Below are 20813 nucleotides of genomic sequence, written 5' to 3'. Positions count from 1 at the left end.
GCTAATATATATATATACAGTGAATTTTTAATTAATTTAAATTAGTACCAATGTGCCTACTTTTTAATTATTGCAGGAACTCTTCGTCGCAAAAGAAATAACGAAAATTATATAGTAATTCAATTACTGCCTTTTACCAATGTCACGCAATCACATCGTTTCCGTTTTACTTGCGCGCTTTTTTGGCCACGAACGAATATTCTCTCGTTCTTTACCTTTTTCTTTTACACTCACACACATCTCTTAAATTGCGTTTTCACTTATCATGAATCTTGATTTGCTTCTATCATGATTCGGATATAAATGCTAATGTAATTACATTTCGGCACAGATTTGGGGATTATAAATGTCACTAGATCATTACTAAAATAGAAAAACGAAAGTCCCGTATGATACACGCAGAGGATACCATTTTGTGCTTCGTTCTTTATTATGCGGCAGTTAAAAAAAAAAGTAAAGAAAAAGACAAATTTATCTTCTGCTTTTATTAACAATTTTCTTTTTCATTGCCTTCCCTCTCTTTGTCTCTCTAGTCTTATCAACGAAAAATATTTTAAATAATTTACAAATTATAAAATACGCCAATTATTAAAGACATCATGGGATCGGAGACTTGGATTTAGGTATGACGTCTGCTGAAGTCAGTTGATATTTTTTTCCGAAAAGGGCGCTTGTCACCAAAATATTGTTTGCACGTAATTCCGTTCGTTTATTTAAAAAAAAAAGAAAACTTAACAATATTCATCAAACGTACCCTGTAGCCGTGTAAATAGGTTCTTTTCCTTTGATTTTACAACTTAACGAAGAGAATCAATGCTCTCTTTAGATAATTTTTGTATTGTTATCTGACGGTGGACTTACGCCCTTTTCGAGAATAACAACACCAACATTCTTGTCAACACACTTGTGCGCCCACACGCATCATACAAGCATACGTATACGACATGCATAATATGGATCCCAGATTTCACGTATATATATATATATGTACACAGTATGGTTCAACGAAATGATACATTAAATTCTCTGCTGATTAGCCAGAAAATGGATTCAAAAAATATTTAATACATACAATTTAAAAGTGAGCCTATGACAATATGCATTCCAATGTACATACTTACAGAATTTAGTGAATTAAATTTAACTAATCTAATTTACAACTGAGTAATATAGTCCATAAGGTCTCCTTTGAACTGTACGATTGTCGATTAACTATTGCAACAAACAATTTCATTGAACCAGCTTGTGGGCATAAAATTGAAAACATTATTTTGAGCTGCAGAAGGAAAGGCTCTACGATGGACATATTCATAGTTGAAGTTACAGTATTCAATTTCCAATTACGTTCAATAATTATAAAGGTCAGAAATAATGTGACCTCACGACGACATACACACAACAGTATTTCACTTTAGAATTTGACGAAAAATACAAATATATTTATCTAGGATAGCAATCATGATGATTTATTATCTAATCATTTCATATAGTTGCCTTTAGTTCCGCATTTGGTCTACAGAGCACATTTCGCAAATTAACAATTGGGACGTAAAACATAGAACCCTAAAATAATTCACAATTGAGTGGAGAAGTAAGATTATTAGTAACTTTTCGGATGTTCCGGTTGCTCTGCACCTTTTATTACTTCAGTAAATTTCACCTTCGCATTCGTTTATCGAGCATAAGACCATTTAATAGGTTAATCAACTTCAAAATGGCTTGCCGAAGTGTTACGCAGAGCATCGATAGAGAAAGTAACGTCGAAGATCATTGAGGAAGACAAAACAAGATTTCAATAGCTGACCACCATTTTGAAAGGAAGAAAAACTAGGAACAGTTGTCATATTCTATATCGAAATCATAACGTGATATTTCAATTTTTTCTTCTGATACTTTTTCCCTTATCTTTGCGCCAAGACACTCCTGATAATATAATTTATAGGTAGTCACACGAGGCCACCTTAACTGAAGAATAATTAACAACATTTTGACTCGATTTTGGAAGACCACTAGAATGGAAAAATCAATAACTTTATCTACACAATATATAATATATTCTTTTCTCTTTTTCTGTTAACCCTTAAGTTATACCAGGAGCGTCATTGTTAATCTTATATTGTTTCTGCGTACAGGAGTCGAGCTTGCTCGAGCAACCGTGGAATTAAATTAATGATAATTTAAGAGTGACAACGACAACGACGAGGACGACAATGAAATCTAGAACAATATCTATAACGTGGAGCTCGCGGAAAGTAAATTATTTATACAAAAATTAAACCTATCATCGATAACATTGATGATACGTACCGCGAACTCATGAATTATTCATTTTCTTCACACGATTGCCGTGATTTACACATCAACTGGGTCTCATTATACATACGAACTGAGGGTGATGATTGTGGTGATGATATATAATAGTAGTGGTATCGATGATGATTTGCTGCGGAAGGGTGGTAGTTAATCGGGCTTCAATCCACACTTATTATTTGCACTTGTCGCACCGTTTTACGCTACATCACGAAGCGTACATTCGGCTTATCTCATGCTGATAACGGTCTTGTACTGCCTTCCTCTTTAGTTTGAATGCCGCAGTGACAAGACCCATGTCTGGCGACCATTGTTCTGGACATAGTTTTACAGCGCCAGGGATTTCAAACCTTTGGAGTTTACCTGAGCAATCAAAGCAAAGAGTTAAGATCGCTGAACGACACTTATTTTTAATGTTAAATAACAATGACAGGTATAAAAACATACATTTCTTTGCTTGTTCGACAAGCTCCTGTAAAACAGCTTTTTCAATCCTCGGATTGTTGCACAATTCCTCCAGAGAAGTGGCCGTAATTCCAAGATTGGCTGCAATCTCTTCGAGATTTCGATGACTTGGTACTACTAGCGCCACGGTGTAGGCTTTATTAGAGTCACCGTAGACACAAATATTCTCTACAACCGGACAGGTCTTCAATTCAGCTTCGACCTTACCTAAAGAGACGTATTCACCTAGTTGAAGCTTGACCAGGTCCTTCTTTCGATCTGCGATAAATGATTTTGTGAGTTTTTCATTGTTCGATTATTTTGCACAGAGCATAACTGATAAGAGACCAATAAGTATAATTAGTATTCTAACCTATAATCTGCATTGATCCATCTGGATGCATTTCGCCAATATCGCCCGTTCTGAACCATTGCCTATCATTTTCTTGGAAGAAATCTTCCTTTGTTTTTTCCAGAAGTTTGTAATAACCGGATGACACGTTGTCACCACCAATCAAAATTTCGCCTCTGGGATAAGGCTTATCGGTCACCCTGTATCCAGCTTCTTCCCAATTTTCCAATCTGATATCGCACACAGTTGTTGGTGCACCAACTCTTCCAGTACTTCCATCGTAAGCTATTAACAAAATATAATATAAATTTCATAATATTTATCAACATAGAAAAGTGTTTATCATTCTTTCTGGATGTTATTTTAGAAACCTTATTATATTTAATTTTAGTAACATCACTTTCTCATTGCACTTCGATCCTTGTACTTGTCAAAGTTTTATTTACATGGATCAATAACGCACACTTGTCTAAACTGTGGTTATATTTCATTCAAAGCTGTAGTAACAGAATTAAAAAAAAAACTTACTGTCCATAACTGTTGCGCAAGATGAAGTCTCTGTTAGACCATATCCTTGAGTAACAGTCACACAGAGACAGAGTTTAACTTGACTATGAGTATCAGGACTCAGAGGAGCACCACCACAGAGGACGAGTCTGACTCGACCTCCCAAGACCTGCTTGGCAGCTCCAAATATGAATTTATCAAAGATTGGAGTCTCGTATCCTCGCTTGGTCCACTTGAGTTTGTATTCATATGCAAAATGGAATATCGCTTGTCTGAAGGGTCCAGATCTCTTAACCTTTTCGTTTATACCTTTTGAAATACGATCTAGAATAAGCTGAAAGAAACAAACAAAATCATTTGTCATCATGATACTTGGTTAAACTAAGCCTAAACTATCTGCCCTCCATTTCATTAATTTTCTGTCGTACTATTATTTAATCTCCAAATATTCACTTCCTTCGATATCATTATAGTATCATGATAACTCAACTAATGACTTACCGGTACTGAAGTTATGCATGTTGGATGTAGTACCGAAGCATCACCTTTGGAACCTCTCTGAATTTTACTACTTGAATCTATCATAGTTAACGGTGAGCTATAGCCAATAGGTACACCAGATAGTAGACAGACAGTTTCAGCAAGTAATTCCAAAACGTGCGCAAGTGGCAAGTATCCAAGAAAAACATCATCATCTTTAAGTTCCACGGCATTACAGTAACTCTTTATAGTAGCCATGATATTGCGGTGTGACAATATCACTCCTTTAGGTACACCGGTGGATCCTGAAGTATACATGATGATCGCTGTGTCATTAGCCTTTGGTGGATTCAGTTCCACATCAGATGTGTTGCCCTTTTTAATGACATCGGAGAAAGGTATCAAGTTGACTCCCTCCTGAAAGATGAATTTGATAAAAATATATTAATCACTAGAATCACAAGTAAAGTCAAGGTTCATGCTTGTAACGCAGTACCTTATATCCTTTGGTATCGGTGAACTTAAGTTGATCTTCCATGTAAATAACAGTCTTAACCACAGGTGTCATTTCAAGAAGTCTCTTAAATTTAGGCAGTAATTCATGACTGGTAATGACAGTATCGACCTCGGTCTCATTAATACCATGAGCAATGGCGTCATCTCCCAAGGTCGCATAAATTGTCACCACAGCAAGATTCTGCTTGAAGCAAGCATGCGCAGCAATCATCCATTCGGCTCTAGTCTCGGCGAAGATCACTACGTTCTTCCGGGTAGTGAGACCAAGTTCTTTCAGGCCTCTGGCAAACGACAAGACCAGCCTGTCCACGTCAGAATAAGTTTTCCACTTGTAATCTCCCATTTTGTACTAAAAGCAAAAAACAGTTAACACTCTTCTTGCTAACCTCTATAAATAAAATACTCCAACACAAAAAAACTTATAAAACTTCTATTTCCCAAAGGATATACATTGCAATTTACCTTCTTGAAGACTCTGCCATTGGGTTGCAGCTCGTCTTCTTCAGCAAGTATCTGCCTGGTTCCCAGGCAACGCTTACCAGAATGGATATTTGCCACCCACCTCAACATACCGTCCAGGGTTTCTACCTTGTTACGTTCAATAGCAATATACATGGCACCCGGGGAATCGACACTCCTATATGTGATTGAATTCTCAGTTTTATCTATGGGTCTGGCCTTGATTCTTCTTGACAATTTCCTCTTTTCCCAAGGCCGTTGTAGTATCAGGTATACCGGGAAGGTCAGCAGGTCGTAGACGTAGGATAGAGCTTTGATCGCATGGATCGCTCCTTTGATCCAAAATCCGTCCATCTCCCTGTTGGATCATTCAAAGTAGGTATTCTTAAAACTTTCTAAGATGCCCAAGCGACATTAGTTACGTCGACTACCCGTCATTGGATTCTGCTTCCATTATGAGCACTGCTCTGTGTTTGCTTTGTGCTTAATTTCATACGCAATTATTATTGCCATTTCTATCGAACCAATTGAACTTTATCGATTTTCCAGGTGCCACCTGTACCAAGATAAGGTAAAGTGCCGGTTTGCAATACTTCCTTATTGCTTCGTGTGATTTATCAGACATTTAGTGCCGAATGATTGTACCATAATAATAATGACCAAAGTTACAACGTTCATAAGTTCATGCGCTAAATACAGAGGCAGTCCATTATTTTATTCAGCAGAATCCAATGTAACTCTTTTAATATACATGGTCGGTCCATTCAGGCATTTCGTTCTAATAATTTTCATTTTGAAAAAACCATTTGCTATTATTTTGATTAGCGTTGTACGTCTGTCGTTATAAAATTTAAATTAAATGCCTGAATGCTTAACGTAGTACATTTTTAAGTACTGTACGGCAATGAAAATCGTCATGCTATGACAGTCACGTGACAATTTCTAAATTAACATGGGAAAATGGATGCCTAAGAAAGGAAGCAGGCAATAAGCAGCAGTTACAAAGTGCGTTAAAAAAAAAAAGTTACTTCGAAGCTGTGCAGAGCGTACAGGAAAAGAAAAAGAAAGGCGAAAATAAATTGTAAAGCCAGAATTCGTAAACGAGTGTATCCTCATGTACGTTCAAGGCGGCAAAGGCGGCAGATTTTTAGCGAACCACAAGCGAATTTTGAGTCAGCGCTTTGTTGAAAACGGTATGGTAAAAGAAGCAGTTGAAATTTAGATAGAAGTGGGAAGACTGTAAAAAAGGAAAACAAAAATAGTAAGCAATAAGAGGTAGATATGAGAATTAAAAAAAAAAAATTATGAATTTACGTCCAACCCAAAAATGGGATTCAGAAAAAAATTTAGTTTTCTTGTTTTAATTCATCCTTTTGATTTTGCGCTGCGGCACTTTTGTTCATTACTAATGAAATTTTCTAAATTATTATTTGCACGCGTATTAATTCTCCGCGAATTTTGAAATCAGAAATGTTTATTTGCACGACCTATGACTGTGTATATAGTTTTTATAGAATCGAGGGTTGAATTGTGTCAATTGTTATTGAATTTGGAAATTTGAAACCATGCCAAAACAATTGACAACCAATGGTACTGTGAGCAGATGATTCATCAGATCGAAATAATAAAATTTTTAATTGAACTTTGGAACTTGAACGTTTCCCGTGGTGCAACTGTTCGACTGTTTAGTTTGGAATTTCGAATTTGGTCGAAATACAAAAATTTAAGTTAATCCTTTGTTATTCTTGGCATTGTGAATAATAAGGTAAACAAATGGCTCTTTCGTGACCCCTTTCGAAATTGTAATAAGTAACGTATTTTAACGAATCAAAAAATTGACTGTGCTTGAATAAATGTTAATCAAGAGTCAATAAATTTTTTTAATTTAACCAAATTATCTTTCTAAGCATCTGAACGAAGATCGATAAATATTTAATTAAGCGATAACGATAATTTTTAAAATATTTTCCACGAGAAATATAATTCCTCCTTAAGCTACTAATTACGAATTTCAAAATCACTGTATAAATAGGGACAAAAAATTGAATAAATTAGGTATCAAAGCCACCCATGCATGTACGATTTTATGGTAATTAGATCGAACAAATTATAAACTAACGGCGGCTTCACAAATTGAATAAATCGCCATTTAATTGAACAACGATAAATACTTACAGAATGAAGGACAGGATGTTTTTTCGAAAAATCGAAATTAACAATAAAACGATGCCAAGAAATTCAATCATTAGGTGCAACGAGTTTATACCATTGATTTTTAAACGAACAATTTGACCCGGACTTTAAGGTCCGCTCACACCGACAACGTTTTACCGACTGCCAAGAAATACAAATGAAAATCGAAACCGCCCCACAAGCAATGATAATCTCATTGGACTCTGATCGGACTAAGATACGCTTCTGTTGCTCGAAGTTGCCGCAACTTGGTTGTAGCGACACAATCGTATCTCTGTCAGAACGAAATATGAATCGTCCAGTTGATATCGGTACAAGTATTATTATAATTATAGATAATCACCTTGCTCACGATTAACTTTACCAACAATTACGAATGAAGTGGATACAAAAATTTATTTGCAAAAAATTTCAAAATTTCAACAGTAAATGTATATATATATTGTTACAACATACATACATTCAATTCATACAACGTACATACAATTCATACATATATTGTCGAACAATATATATATAGTTCTAATGAATGATACACGATCTGAAAACTTGAAGATTTTTAACCTTTCTGACACCCAAAACAAATATCTCTTTATACGTAGAGAGCAACGACCGATAATTATTCTCTTTTTCTTACATCCTGTGTCGCTTTTTATCTCAAATCGACGTAAAGTGTATCTCTCCTAGTACTCAGGATGAAGCCAGATTATTACGTGAGACTTTGAACTTTGGGTTATAGTTCGATGTATCGAAACGTCTTATCATTATAATATGTGCCCAAAGTGCATGTGGCTTTATCTGATGATACGATAAGGAGGAATATTATCGGTAAAATATATTTCTTGAAACCGTATTTTTTTTTTCTGTTCGTTCAATTTATTAATCGGAACACTTATCGATCATAACGAATGGACATAATCAAACTTTACAATTGATCATCAAATCCAAAACTAAAATCGACCGATAAAAAATTGAATAACCAAAAAAATTTTTGAAAATTATTGATTTCCTGTATCGTTACGTAACATTCCATTTATCGTATGTATACAATAGTCATGAAATTATCATTGCGTGAATTGATTAACACGAGCATATGTGATGTCAGCACTCGATACACCCATAACCCTAATATACACGGTGTTCAAAATTCACGAAGCACCCTTAAATTCATAAAGACAAGTAAACGATAAATATGTCACGAGCCATATATAAAATATTTTGCAGATAACCAAAAAAAAAATTGCACTAGATAATTACAAACGCCTCGGTAGATAATTAATTTATAAAAATATACAAAATTATTTTAAGCCACTATCGTTTCTACTGGTCGTTACGTAATACCAAAAAAAAAAAAAATTTACCGCTACGATTATCATTCGTACAAGCACAAAAACGTAATTTTACATTAATTTAAAGTGACCCGAGGGCGAAAAAAAAATGTCCAACCGACTCATTAAACGCGTCATAAAGTCCCAAGCTGTAATTAACGCTTCTGACAAATAAACGTGACCGACGTCACTACGTCGAATCGCAATACACCGGGCTCGATAAGATCCAAAAATGAAAAAAAAAATCCAAAGTCCTGTGATCGACAATTACTCATCAGCCAATCACAAAACGGCACGTGACATGGGTTACCATAAAAAATTTAATTTTCAAATTTCCCTCCGTATACCGAAAAAATTTAATTTCCTTAAAAAATAAAAAATAAATCATCGCTAAGTGCGTCCGCTTGTTATCCGATCGGCGACAATTTCTTAAAGCAGCAAAGATCTTCGCGACGGATCTTAAAGAGTCAGGAAACCCAACGACTGCCAAAGCCTAAAGGGTCCGGAATCTCCGACGCGAGCGACAACGACGTATTTAAGCGAGATCGTAATACCGTTTGACATCGAAGAAAAGTGGACACCCGGTACGACGATTATTTTGAATCCGCGAACAATGCCGCCGTATTATGTAACCCGAGGCGGCGTTATTCCAGAAATTGCAACGTTGCAGCCAATCGAGCAACTGGCACGGAGCAGTGGTGCCCGTCTTCAAAATATTGACAGCGGCGGCCATTTTTATTTGTTTTTATTTTCAACGCACAGTTACGTGCCGTAACGCATACTTTATCAGTGCGACGTGCAGCGACGCCCACGAGTCGTGATAACGACTGGGCATAAATTACGAGAAAGAAAAAAAAAAAAAAAGTGCGATGCGTATAGAATTGCCTGAAAACTATTGTTAGGCAAGTTACGTATTACGTGTCGGTAGATGCATGCAGCGTGCCAAGGTGAGAGAGAGTGAAGTTGCGTGATAAGAGGAAAGAAAATAAGAAAAAGAAAAGTATCGACACAGTCGAGTTAATAATGAAAAAAATATTATAAACGTAAAAGCCTACAGGCATGCCTGCGTGACGCTGTTTGTAATATAAATGAGTGTAAGGAAAGAATAACAGTAGCGACGGTCCAAGTAGTAATAATGATAACAACAAGAATAATAATATTAATAAAATCCTCTACACAAACGCATCAGCAACTCACAGCTTGTCCTCCACGATCATGGTGGCGCTTTGTGCTTCGCGTTCCTCGCAAAGTACAATCCGTGATGCTCTTTGTGCTTTTCTTTTTCTTTCTTTAACTGTCGAACTCCAGTACTCGAGGTGTCCCTCTCTTTCTCTTTTGTATGCTTGGTCGGGTTGACAAAAAACAAAAGCAAACTTTGCGGATACTTGGGATTTTCAGTGGTTATTAATGACACTGCAAGAAAAAAACACAACAGCGCACTCAACGTTAGACGGGGAATTAAGGTACTGGTAAAAGTGGAGCTTTAAAAAAATTTGAAAAAAAATTTGAAAATTGAAAAAACACGTCACGGTATTTTAAATCAGCGTATCGCTCATACGATCAAAACGTATGTATAGATTTTTATTGGGGGTCGAAGTAGAAGGGGAGAGGGAAATTTCATGTATGCCCCCCCCCCCCTTCGGGCATACATGAAATTTAATACCAATAATAAACACCTTACGCGACAAAATGATTTGTCACGAGACATAATGAACGTGGTCAATTATGTCAATTATATAAATAATTCGTGCACGGATTGCAGAGACACATTGATCAATTTTAAAATAGAATTTAAATCAGCTGCGTATTTATGTTATTGTATAATCCTAAACGTATGGGTTATTATTGATAATAAAAAAATTTACGTTCAAATATTTATATTTTTTTTATTCGCTGATATAAGCCTCGGTATGTGTACATACGCTCGGCGCCATCTTGGCTGTATCAAGTAGTCGCATAGTACTATGATATACGTCACGTGACACGTAGGAAGGGCCCTGAACAATATGTAAATGATGTCAATACAATTTCAAGTAGTGGATATCATTTGTCGCGCATTCAATGCTTAGCGTATACGTAAGTAGCCGCGTACATGTGTACCAAGCTTAAGGCGTCGCCTTGCACCAGGAGAAGCGCAACGGTTCCGAGCGAGCGGCAAACTGTCAGCGTGGAGGGTCAAGTGGCCTAAGTGCATTGACGATCTAAACGAATGCATCTTGAAGTTGCGATACGACGGGGAACAAGGCAGAATTTTCATGGTATTTCTAAAGTATATTATTATTATTCTCATCGTCGACAGCGACCTCGCGTAACTAACGAGACGATAGATATATGTATACAGAGTACTACAGTACGTCGTGTAAAAATGTTCTTTAATGAAATTGGCATAGTTCCCCAAAACCAAAGTCGTGCCCACACCACGTCAGCATGCATACCTCTAAATAGAATCCGTGTAAGCCGAGATTTTTTGATAATAGGTTAGGGTTAGGCTAGGGTTAGGTTAGGTCTTCCTGGGTGCACATCAACTCGTTGCGAGGAAATTGATATTTTTGAGGTGTCGTTGACAACTTCCGGGTTAGTTAGAGTTCTTTCTAGAATCCGGTCGGGCAGGCGTGAGATCGTCTTCTGGTATAATTTTTTTTAGCCTTTCGGTGCTAACTGACGGTCTGATGAAAAAAAAAATAAGGAATTTTTTGTTTTTGAGTAAACGATCTCAGGATCCTGTCGACCTCAGAGAAACACGGTCCAGTACGTTACTCGCATTTAAACACGCTGACTAACCGTATCATCGCCGAAGCCAGCTGCGTGATTTTTCTGGACTCGTCTCTCTCTACCGGCGATGACCATGATGACGTCATGGCTAGAACAAAGTGAGGTCAATGATTACAGCTTTCGCGAGTCATCGGATTTGTGGACTGGTCTTATCGAAATTGACTTGTTTTCTTGGGTCGCTGTCGCTTTTTCGAATAATTACATTTTGGAACGTTTTTTTTTTTCAAGCTAATTTTTCACAACGTCATTTCCCCGAACCGTCGTATTCTCGAGGAATCGGCGCTCCGAATTGGGACATCCTCCGGAACGCCTGTGAAGTTAGTCACGCGGTAAGGCGAACGTTCGGAAAAAAAATCCAGAAGGAAAATAACGCTGCGTGAAGTTAGTCATTCGTGAATGTTCGAGAAAACGACAATTCGGGAATATAATGATTAAGTAAAACAATGAAGACCCATTATGTATTCGATAATTGCAAAACAATCGTCTCGACGTCCATTGCTGTTAAATAAATGAATTTTCTTAGTATGAACTTAATCTAAGATTTATTTCCGTTCCAATAAATCTCGTCGCGAACCGTAACTCCGGTTCGACTAACCTAACCCAACCTGAATCGTTTATTTCGTCTCGAGCACTTCTTTGCCTAGACGCTCAACCAGACGTATCCGGGTATACAACATAACCTAACCTAACAATCTAATTGCCGGTAATATTCAAGAAGACAGTCCGTCCGCCAGTATCTATCGTAGTTACTCAACTATACAACATACCAAAGTAAGCGTACCAACATTCAACTATCAAAAGGAGAAACAGCTGTCAATTCCATTAGCATTTATCAAACTAGGAATCCTGCTAGCCTCATTTCCAACTTGAAAACGTGACTTGCACAGATGCGCTGCGACTAACGTAAGACAAGTCGAGACCTTCGTGACCGCGTCGCCATTTTAGCAAAACTATCGAAGGCAGACAGCAACGTTTCATTTCGGATAGAATATTTGCAGTGGAGGCAACCGTTCGGGATTACAGTCTGAAGGAGGTTCCGTCGGCGGTTGACTACCTGAGTGGCACATCGTGCCGGGTTCAGGCCAGCTGCGTCGCTGTGGGAGAGAGAAGGAAAAAAAAGGAAAAAACGCGAATGAAAAGGTACGAGGCCTGAAGGGCAGGTAGCGCCACCGTCGAACAACTTGGCTGTTATACGAAAAGCTGAACGATCGGGTAACCTTGAACGGTTGACTATTCAAGGATTCTGGAAGGTTCAACGTTTAGGATATCCGAACGTTATTACGTTCCTTTATCAGTGAGATTATGGTGTAGGAGTTATAATCGTGAGCACGTTGTTCAAATTATTCAAGCAAAATGATTTCCTTACGTAACGTTTGCGACATAAACGCTACTAGCGTGAACCCTGCACCCGCTGTCCCTGCGCTGACTTTAAAATAGATAATTGGGAGACCGTGTTCTATTGCGGTATCAGGGACACCGTTGAAAAACTGAACTATCATTGGTGGACGAGTCATTAGTGAATTTTGAAAATTATTTATGAAGTCCTTCGGCACGAAAATTGTAAGGTGAGTTTTAGATTTTTTTTACATCGTATCTTGAGTTGTTACTGACATTACGTATTTGAGTATTGTTTTTTGGAGAAGTGTCTTCGCAGACGTCCTTGCCCAGAATTCGTGAATGCTTTTCCAGTTTGTTGGGTAATCGGTCGATAATCTAATGTCAGACTGGCAAAATAACAATTACGTCCGCCTATATGTATGAATAATGAGTCCCTTTCAGGGTTCGACCTTTTATGAGTGTTTCAGGACTATCGATTGGTCACACAGGGTAGGATAGGTTCGATCAATCTGGCAAATACGTAAATGATCGATCCACTGAATTTTAAAGGTCGTAGACAATTTTTCAAGAAATATTTAACGCGTGACAGTTCACAAAATTATAAACAAATTGGACAAGTTTTAATATTTAAACTAATTGACGTACGAGAAATTTGTTTATTCGGTTAGACCTACCCTCTGTACCATACAAAAATTTTAATCACGCATCAATGTATCGGCTATTGCATGGATCAAAAATCAAGTTCGTTACGACTGTGCCAAATTAGAAGTCTAACGAAGTCGTTATTCACTTCGAAAAAAGCAGTCTGCTTGATCCGTGCGAAAGAAAAAAAAATACAAAAATTATTATCATTCTACCATGATAAATACGAAATAGCTCAAACCGACGAATAAATATCTCGAACTAACTGCACAACTTGACGCTGGAAATTTGAACGAGTCCAGCGATATGAGGATGTTTCAGCATGCAAAAAGTCGTATAAACAAGTAAACAACGTTATGGAACCCAGAGGAAATATTATCCGACGTAGAAATCTTAGAAGTGGCAACGATCTTGCCTTGAATCTGTCATGACAAATAACGACACCAGACGACGAATTAACTGCAATACCGACCGTAGGAAATCTCATAATTTTCATTGCACAGCCTCGTGGGACGTGAATTCACATTGTGTCTCATTGTCCAAGAGTAAGTATAGCACAAAGAAAAAACCTGCCAAGTTGCATTCTGAGAAGATCGTGTAAAAAAAAAGTCCTAACTTGATTCCAATAAAAAATCTACATACAAAAATTAAATCTGTCGCAAAAAAAAATTCAAATCTTTCGTCATCAAAATTAACTACTAAACCCATCATTAAATCGATGGTGAGCGAAACTGTGAAAAGACAAACAATTTCTGTATAAAAAATCAGCAAGAATTTGCCTTTCGAACATACAAAACAATTACGAGCAGTACAACAAAGCTGAGCGTCTGAGACACGTGATTCCGGTTACGCGTTTAAAATTATAGGTTATATAACGTCGACAATAAATTAACATAACTGAAAGATACAAGCATTAATCTCTCATCGAGTCATTGGAAAGAGATAGACATAAGAAACATAATAAATTAATTAATTGCTTCGGATAATCACAAAACTATTTGCAACTCAGACGCTATTCGACATAACCACTGTGCTTATACACTTATCAAACGTACTTTGAACCGTTGAACCTTCAGATTGGTACAATTTATGAAGAGTGAGTGAATTTTTTGAACAACAGCTAGACATACTAAATATAGTTGTCAGTTGAAAAAATGAATTAAATAGATATGAACTGCAGCCGATCGAAATGCCCATAGAAATAAAAAGAATTTTAGACGCGGCAACTTTTAAGTCTCGTTCACAATGCTGTAATAGTCTCCGTACAGTATGTGAAGCGTTTCTGTCGAGATAAAGAATTTTATGGCACAGGACCTTGGATCTTGTAACCAACGTTCTGCAGTTAAGTTGTGGCCAAGGTGAACGTCAATAGTGATACGTGGAATATCCGAGTTGGCGATCGGAATAAATTGCGCTCGTCGGGAATATAATAAGTTTGAGGGGAAAACAAAAAATTCTTGGCAAAAACAAAAAGATAAAAATATTTGTAAAAATAGGTCAAACACTTGTTACGTCGTTTTCATTGAGTGGATCTGTTTCTGGCTTGTGATGATTATATTTAAGTTACGTTCACGTAATAGTACGAGACTCAGCTACTCTCGAATTAAATGTTCACCGGTCGACTTTGTATCCTGGGCTGAGGCTCCGTGCTGGGTCAGTCTGCTGGGTACAGTAGAGTTAAAAAGTTTCAAATGATCTTCGTTGATGTGAAATTTGTACTTTGCTGTGTAATGAAAATCTAAGAAACCGACTATACGTTTTTCTTCGTTAATTCATCTGCTAGTTATTTCATTACTGTAATTACGGATGACCTTGGAAAATAGAGACTTCAATCTTTAAAGGTTGATAGGTGAACACGTAATTTATACGCACTCGACAGACTGATTATACGACTTTGTGGAACCTAGTAAATTTATTTTTCTCAGCGAGCGGAATAGTCTGAGAGACGACAGAAGTGTTAATGGTGGGATTTACTTTGAATGCGTAAAGTCCAAAATTTCTAGGATTTTAAGTAAATTCCGTGTAACCGAAAGTTGGATTCGTTAAGTGACTGGCAAATGAAAAGGATAAATATTTAATTAATAATTAGAAAAATCAGTTAGGACTGGAAAAACGGTATCTTGAATGAGATGTTGGTAGATGATAAAAATATTAATAATAAACATAATAAAATTACAATAAATTGTACGAAGAGAAAGTATAAAAAAAAATATTTAATTTATACCACGACCAAAAAATATCTCAAAAAAGTCTCAAGATTCTATTACTCGAAGTTACAAATATTTATTTTCACTAAGTCCAAACTGATCCAAGGATCTTCATAATACAATGTACAAACATTCATAAATTACATTGCGCGCCATTGGGCTACTCGTATGTAATAACAGACTCGTTCGAAAGCAATTTAAAAATAAAGCCCCGCATGTATTTCGTATGTCCCGAGTAGCCAAGAGTAAATCAAGCATGTAAACAAATGAGATTCACATATTTGCATGATAATTCATTAGCCCATTGATCGATTGACTAATTCATATAAGAATTAATTAAAATTCATTCGATCGATCAATTAATTTGTGTTCGTCGTTACGAAGTCGCTTTGTAACGGGTCAGTGAATTTCTGTCGTCCCTCTTTTCCCCAAGAAAGTCCATTGAAAATATTTCAGATAAAGTCAGCCAAGAGCGGAAGTAAATGAAGTGTGACGTATCTTCCGTTAACCGTACGTACAAGAGAACCGGAAGCGAACAGAGTCGAAGCTGACTCTGCATGGGGAGAATTCCGGACACCAGGGACATTACTTAATAATCGCCCGTATAAAGTGGCAAACCGGCATTACTTACTATGGCATACGTATATATGCGTACACACGGTACATTCAGATAAATTATAGTCACCCTCGTGGGAATATTATATTCATATACGGAGACGTGGGTCGAGGTATCAGATAAAAAGGAATAACGTTGCAGCGCGTGATATTTATTTTGAGAACACCAGATATAACGCACTGCGCAGTAGATAAATATCCATCATTTTTTTTTATCAACCTCCTAATAAAGAATCAAAAGGTAATCTAAGTCATCCAAGGCCGCTCCCATCACCGACGTCAATTCTTTTCATTCGTATCACCAGGTATCTGGTGTAAAATTGGATGCAAGTTTCCGTAACGTGCTTCGATGCGAGACAGAGGTGCACTGTGTTCTGAAGACGTTGAAGAAAGTCTTTTCAGCGTACATTTGATGCACTATGGAAACTCGCATCCGCCAAGTGTTCCAATGCCAGTACAGTGGCGCACTCTAGGTTAACAGGATAGTGCGGTGGTGCGATTAAAAGAAAATTGTACACCCGTTATAAGTGACTGGAATGAACAGCCACGGGGAGAAGAGAAATACACGTGGTCGATGCAACGTGGCTTCATCAGCGAATAATCCTGACCTCCGACACTGTGGTTTACAATTTAACGCCATTAGCTGATTTGCGTGAAGATGACCTTCTTATCGACGCGTAACACGCATAACAATGCTCGTTCATTGATGAATATTCGATTTGAGGATGGATGACCCTAAGAATAAGAAACTTTTATGATTACAATTCTACATATATATGCGTATAAATCAGTCACGCTCGCTAGTAGATTACAAGTACATTTCCACTTTAATCGTACTCGACGTCGTACCTCCTGATAGAATTACCACAAGCATGAAAATGAGGTGCGTGCAGACAGCACGCGATACACCTCTGGAATATTAGACGCCTGATAACATTCAGTCAAAGTACTTTCTGATAAGAAAATTAAACTTCTGTATGATAACGTAGGAACTTTTATCTCAGTGTAGGTTTTTAAATGTTAGAACGCGCACTCACGTGGTAGTCTTACGTGGTAATTCTATACGATGTGCTAGTTTTCGGAGTATTTCGATACACGGGGTAAAATAAGTTACAGGGCCGGCACTGGCACAAGGATCACGAGGCACATGGGCATACCTGAACCTGAGAACACTCAATAACTCAAGGACAAAAATTCCGAACCCCCTATAAAAATAATCTAACAGTACAAAGGAACTCACCTCAAATTTTTCAATATATTCTTATTGACGAACTCAGCCACTTCACACTTCAGGAAGTGTATAAACGTTTTACACTGAGGTAGATACTTCTCGATGTAATTTTTTTTTCACCTTCGTGTGAATTCACCGCTGCGTAGCTCAGGACAGTCGAGCAGCGACTGAACTCCTATCTCACCGATACGCCGGCCACGTTGTTACGTTGTACGTTATAAGGATCGCGAGGCTTTCCAACGAGCTTTGATCTTTGAACCTGAACCCCAATTTTACGATTGCTCGTGGGAGTCAACTGGCCAGAAAGGAGAAGATAACAATCAGACACAATCAGTATCCTGGCAGTGGTCTCAGATATCCTGCACAGTAATGATATTCGGTAGCACTCAAAGATCTTTTACGCAATCTTTATAGATTGTGATCCATATAGTATATATATATGTATATAAATGTACTATACACTCACTGTCGAAGCTTCGAAAAAAAACCACGAGGATATCTCTTATGATTTTCCAAGGAACTGGGGGGAATCAGATTTCTTACTGCTAAGGCAGAATCATTTAACACGAACGAGTCGCGGGATATCGATTTACTGAGATCATTAACTGATCTGCACCACGTGCTCTTGCGACCGATTTAGTTTCGTTTGCGGCCTCGGTATTTCTAGACCAGGATGCCACCCGAGATTCCCGCCTTGGAAATCACCAGAGCGTCTGCACGGTCATTGGCTTGTCACGCAGCACGTTACGTCGCGAGAAATTCTTCTTCACGATTCTAACCTCCTCCTGTTATTCCCTGCGTTTTCTATTCTCGCCGATTCCACGACCGAACCAACAGTCAGACGACCGACGTGCCGGAGACGCGTACTGAACGCGAACATTCGGGTGCGGGACACATTCGCCGCCGTCGACGCCGTTGCCGCCGCCGCCGTCGCTCTCCGTATTCATCGCTGCGTCAAGGCCTTCTAGTTTGGAACGTGGCTTGCCGGCCTCGAATTATGGGGTCTTGGTATAGATGGCGCTGATTCAGTTTGTTTTAAATTACAAACTACCTTTTAGGGTTAAAGGAGGGTGTGTTATTGTGAATAGAACCAATGTAAGAATAACTTAATACCATTAGATTCTTTAATTGATTATTCATTTAAAAACAAAAAGATAATCCTAGAAGTTTCACGGCTAACGGTTTTTTGGTAGTTTAGGTATAATTTTTTGTGCAAATTGTTTTTAAAGTCTCAGATATATGTATTTTTTGGCGACTTTATTATGTTAGTGTAGTTAGAATATCGAAGGATATCGATATCTTTTTTATTACTTATCTCATTTAATTATCTTACTCAGTAAACATTCCGTGTAACGTTGACTCAGTCGCGTGAGACGAGTACGTGGAATTGTAGATAATTATAAATTTAAAAAAATTATAAAGTTTACTTACGTGAACCTAAGACGAAGTACTTACTTAGTAAATAGTATTATCGTTAACGGTGTAGTCGAGTTTTTGCATCATGCAGAAATTTCAGACTCTGTAATGTAGACGGCCTCGACACGCTATAGATAGTTTTGCACATGGACCAATAGGATCACATGATTTGGTGGGCGGGGATGTGGCGTGATCCTTAGTGACGTCACGCACCCTTGCAATCAATAACGACTTATCCGAATTTCAAAGATTTTGCTGGACCACGAATTATACGTGAATAATTAATTGTTAAATTTAGATTGACGACTTTATACTGAAACTTGGTTTTCCCGATACCAAATGTCAAGATAGTCGCTCAAATTTTCACGACAATTTTGGCAGTATAGATCTGCTCTCGCAATTGTTGTTTGTACCCTTTTCAGCACGATCTCTTCTTTACCGACGCGTACAAACTGTGCTGGTGCACAATAGTTTTTATATAGAAAGATATATCTTTTGTCTATGTTTACAAGTTATAAATTACTATTGATACTACAAGAATATTTTTATATACATTTTATACCACACAAAGCTTATAAATTTTCTCATATAATTCTTAACCAACGTGCTTCAGTGCACAGATATTACCTTCACGACAGAACCTCCTCTCAACTGCGTAGAATCATTAAAACACGTTTCATACTCGCTCCAAATGAGTCATTAACATAAATTATTCAGTTAGACTCTTGTACAACAGTTTTTATCGTGGGTAGATTAATATCATATTATGTACTTTACACATTATTCAACTAGTAAATATTAAACTGCATTTACCTATCGTCACAGTAGAACGTCAGTAAATAATAAAATTGATTCAATTGTTTTACCATAAAACGAAAAATGCTTAATATTATCATATAAACGACGGAAAACTTTTTATCGACATAGACACAATTACTCTCTGTATTTAAATATAACTTTGTATTATCTACTTTTCGCAATTGTACAAATTGATACGATCAAAGTTTCACAATTGATACAAGCAATTGTCATTGAAACATTATCTCCAGATATATTAATGTAGATTTAATTTTTTTCTGTTTAACAGATGTGCGCGAGGACCCCTGGATTAATGCAGCCGTTCCTGATAGTTTTGTATTTCATATAACAGTACCTTCTTGTGTTCCGCATGATCGATGACTAAACCCAACTAAACCTGATGCGCCTCATGGTTCAGTGTCGCGTCGGTTGTTTCTGTTTCGGTGTGGTTATTGTCATTGCGTTAATTCATAGTACAATTACGTGCACAGTTGGAAATGCAAAACGAGAAGGTTAAACACTTATGGAACATCACACGATTTCTGGCTGATATCAACGGCCCTGAAGCTAATGGACTACGAACTCATTATGTGTAAGATTATTCGAGAGTTCAGTGTATACGTTTTGTTCGATTGAATATCGCTGGATATAACGTAATCGACTAACCTCTGCCTTTTTTTATTTTGAACCTTTATTGTTTGTCATATTTTAACAAAGTGTTATGAATTTATTTCTTTAGATATCGTTGCAAGTTCGAGTTCAATTACTGTGTGATAATAAGTCGTACGATGGTTTATCGTAATTTTATGTATTTTCATTGGTGAACTGAATTAAATTTTGATATTCGTATTACAGCGAATTGATAATAATTAATAATACAAAGAACATTTTTTTCTTAATAATTATTGATTGCTCCTCACGTGTTCTTGATTGATATTATTGTTAATGACTGCATTCTTTTTTTGAGTGTACGTTTTTGAAGTTTTGAAAGCTACGTAATTATGTACTGCTTTATCTGATTTAACCCCTAGCAGAGCTATGTAATACTTAAAGTATTAGCATTTATCCGAGTATGCTAGGGGTAACGGTCAAGGGGGTTAAATATAATTTGTTACCGATAGGACGTATAAGTAGGCAAGGAAATTAATGTTTTTGAATATTACCGAAATAACAGTTAACATATATAATTGATTTTTCGACAAAAA

General features: G+C 37.1%; 2 protein-coding genes across 6 annotated transcripts in view; one reads left to right on the top strand and one right to left on the bottom strand.

The window, feature by feature from the left end:
• The window catches only part of LOC107264401, a 38470-nt gene extending 18333 nt beyond the window's left edge, over positions 1–20137 (top strand). The window contains exon 8 of the mRNA XM_015732621.2: positions 19898–20137. Within this exon, the coding sequence (XP_015588107.1) occupies positions 19898–19989 (92 nt within the window). The 3' untranslated portion in view covers positions 19990–20137. The remainder of the gene's footprint in view (positions 1–19897) is intronic.
• LOC107264400 (long-chain-fatty-acid--CoA ligase 4) lies at positions 407–18349 on the bottom strand. 5 transcript variants are annotated; one of them, XM_015732612.2, is made up of 10 exons: positions 17861–18349; positions 17404–17753; positions 11371–11449; positions 5072–5426; positions 4590–4958; positions 4115–4510; positions 3635–3947; positions 3128–3391; positions 2758–3033; positions 407–2673 (listed from the first exon to the last, which is right to left on the bottom strand). In XM_015732612.2, exons 3-10 carry the CDS (start codon positions 11445–11447, stop codon positions 2519–2521), a joined length of 2205 nt encoding a protein of 734 aa, XP_015588098.1. In that variant the 5' UTR covers positions 11448–11449; positions 17404–17753; positions 17861–18349; the 3' UTR covers positions 407–2518. The 5 variants fall into 5 exon arrangements, with proteins under 5 accessions (XP_015588098.1, XP_015588103.1, XP_015588100.1 ...); XM_015732617.2 differs by lacking the exon at positions 11371–11449 and adding an exon at positions 9787–10002; XM_015732614.2 differs by having other exon boundaries at positions 17404–17689.
• Positions 20138–20813: the final 676 nt, after the last annotated feature.

The sequence above is a fragment of the Cephus cinctus genome, unplaced genomic scaffold (genome assembly GCF_000341935.2).
Source record: "Cephus cinctus unplaced genomic scaffold, Ccin1 Ccin1_scaffold0169, whole genome shotgun sequence".
NCBI lineage: Eukaryota > Metazoa > Arthropoda > Insecta > Hymenoptera > Cephidae > Cephus > Cephus cinctus.
Note: the sequence above shows the minus strand (reverse complement) of the source record. Positions and strands in the feature narration are given on the sequence as shown.

What these genes read in the sequence shown, in the direction of transcription:
- LOC107264400 (XM_015732612.2), bottom strand. Translation starts at nt 11,447, where the DNA reads ATGACGTCATCATGGTCATCGCCGGTAGAGAGAGACGAGTCCAGAAAA. An exon ending in CATGCATAACTTCAGTACCG is followed by an intron (nt 3,948 to 4,114) that starts GTAAGTCATTAG and finishes TGTTTCTTTCAG; the next exon opens with CTTATTCTAGATCGTATTTC. An exon ending in TTGCGCAACAGTTATGGACA is followed by an intron (nt 3,392 to 3,634) that starts GTAAGTTTTTTT and finishes TTTTGTTAATAG; the next exon opens with CTTACGATGGAAGTACTGGA.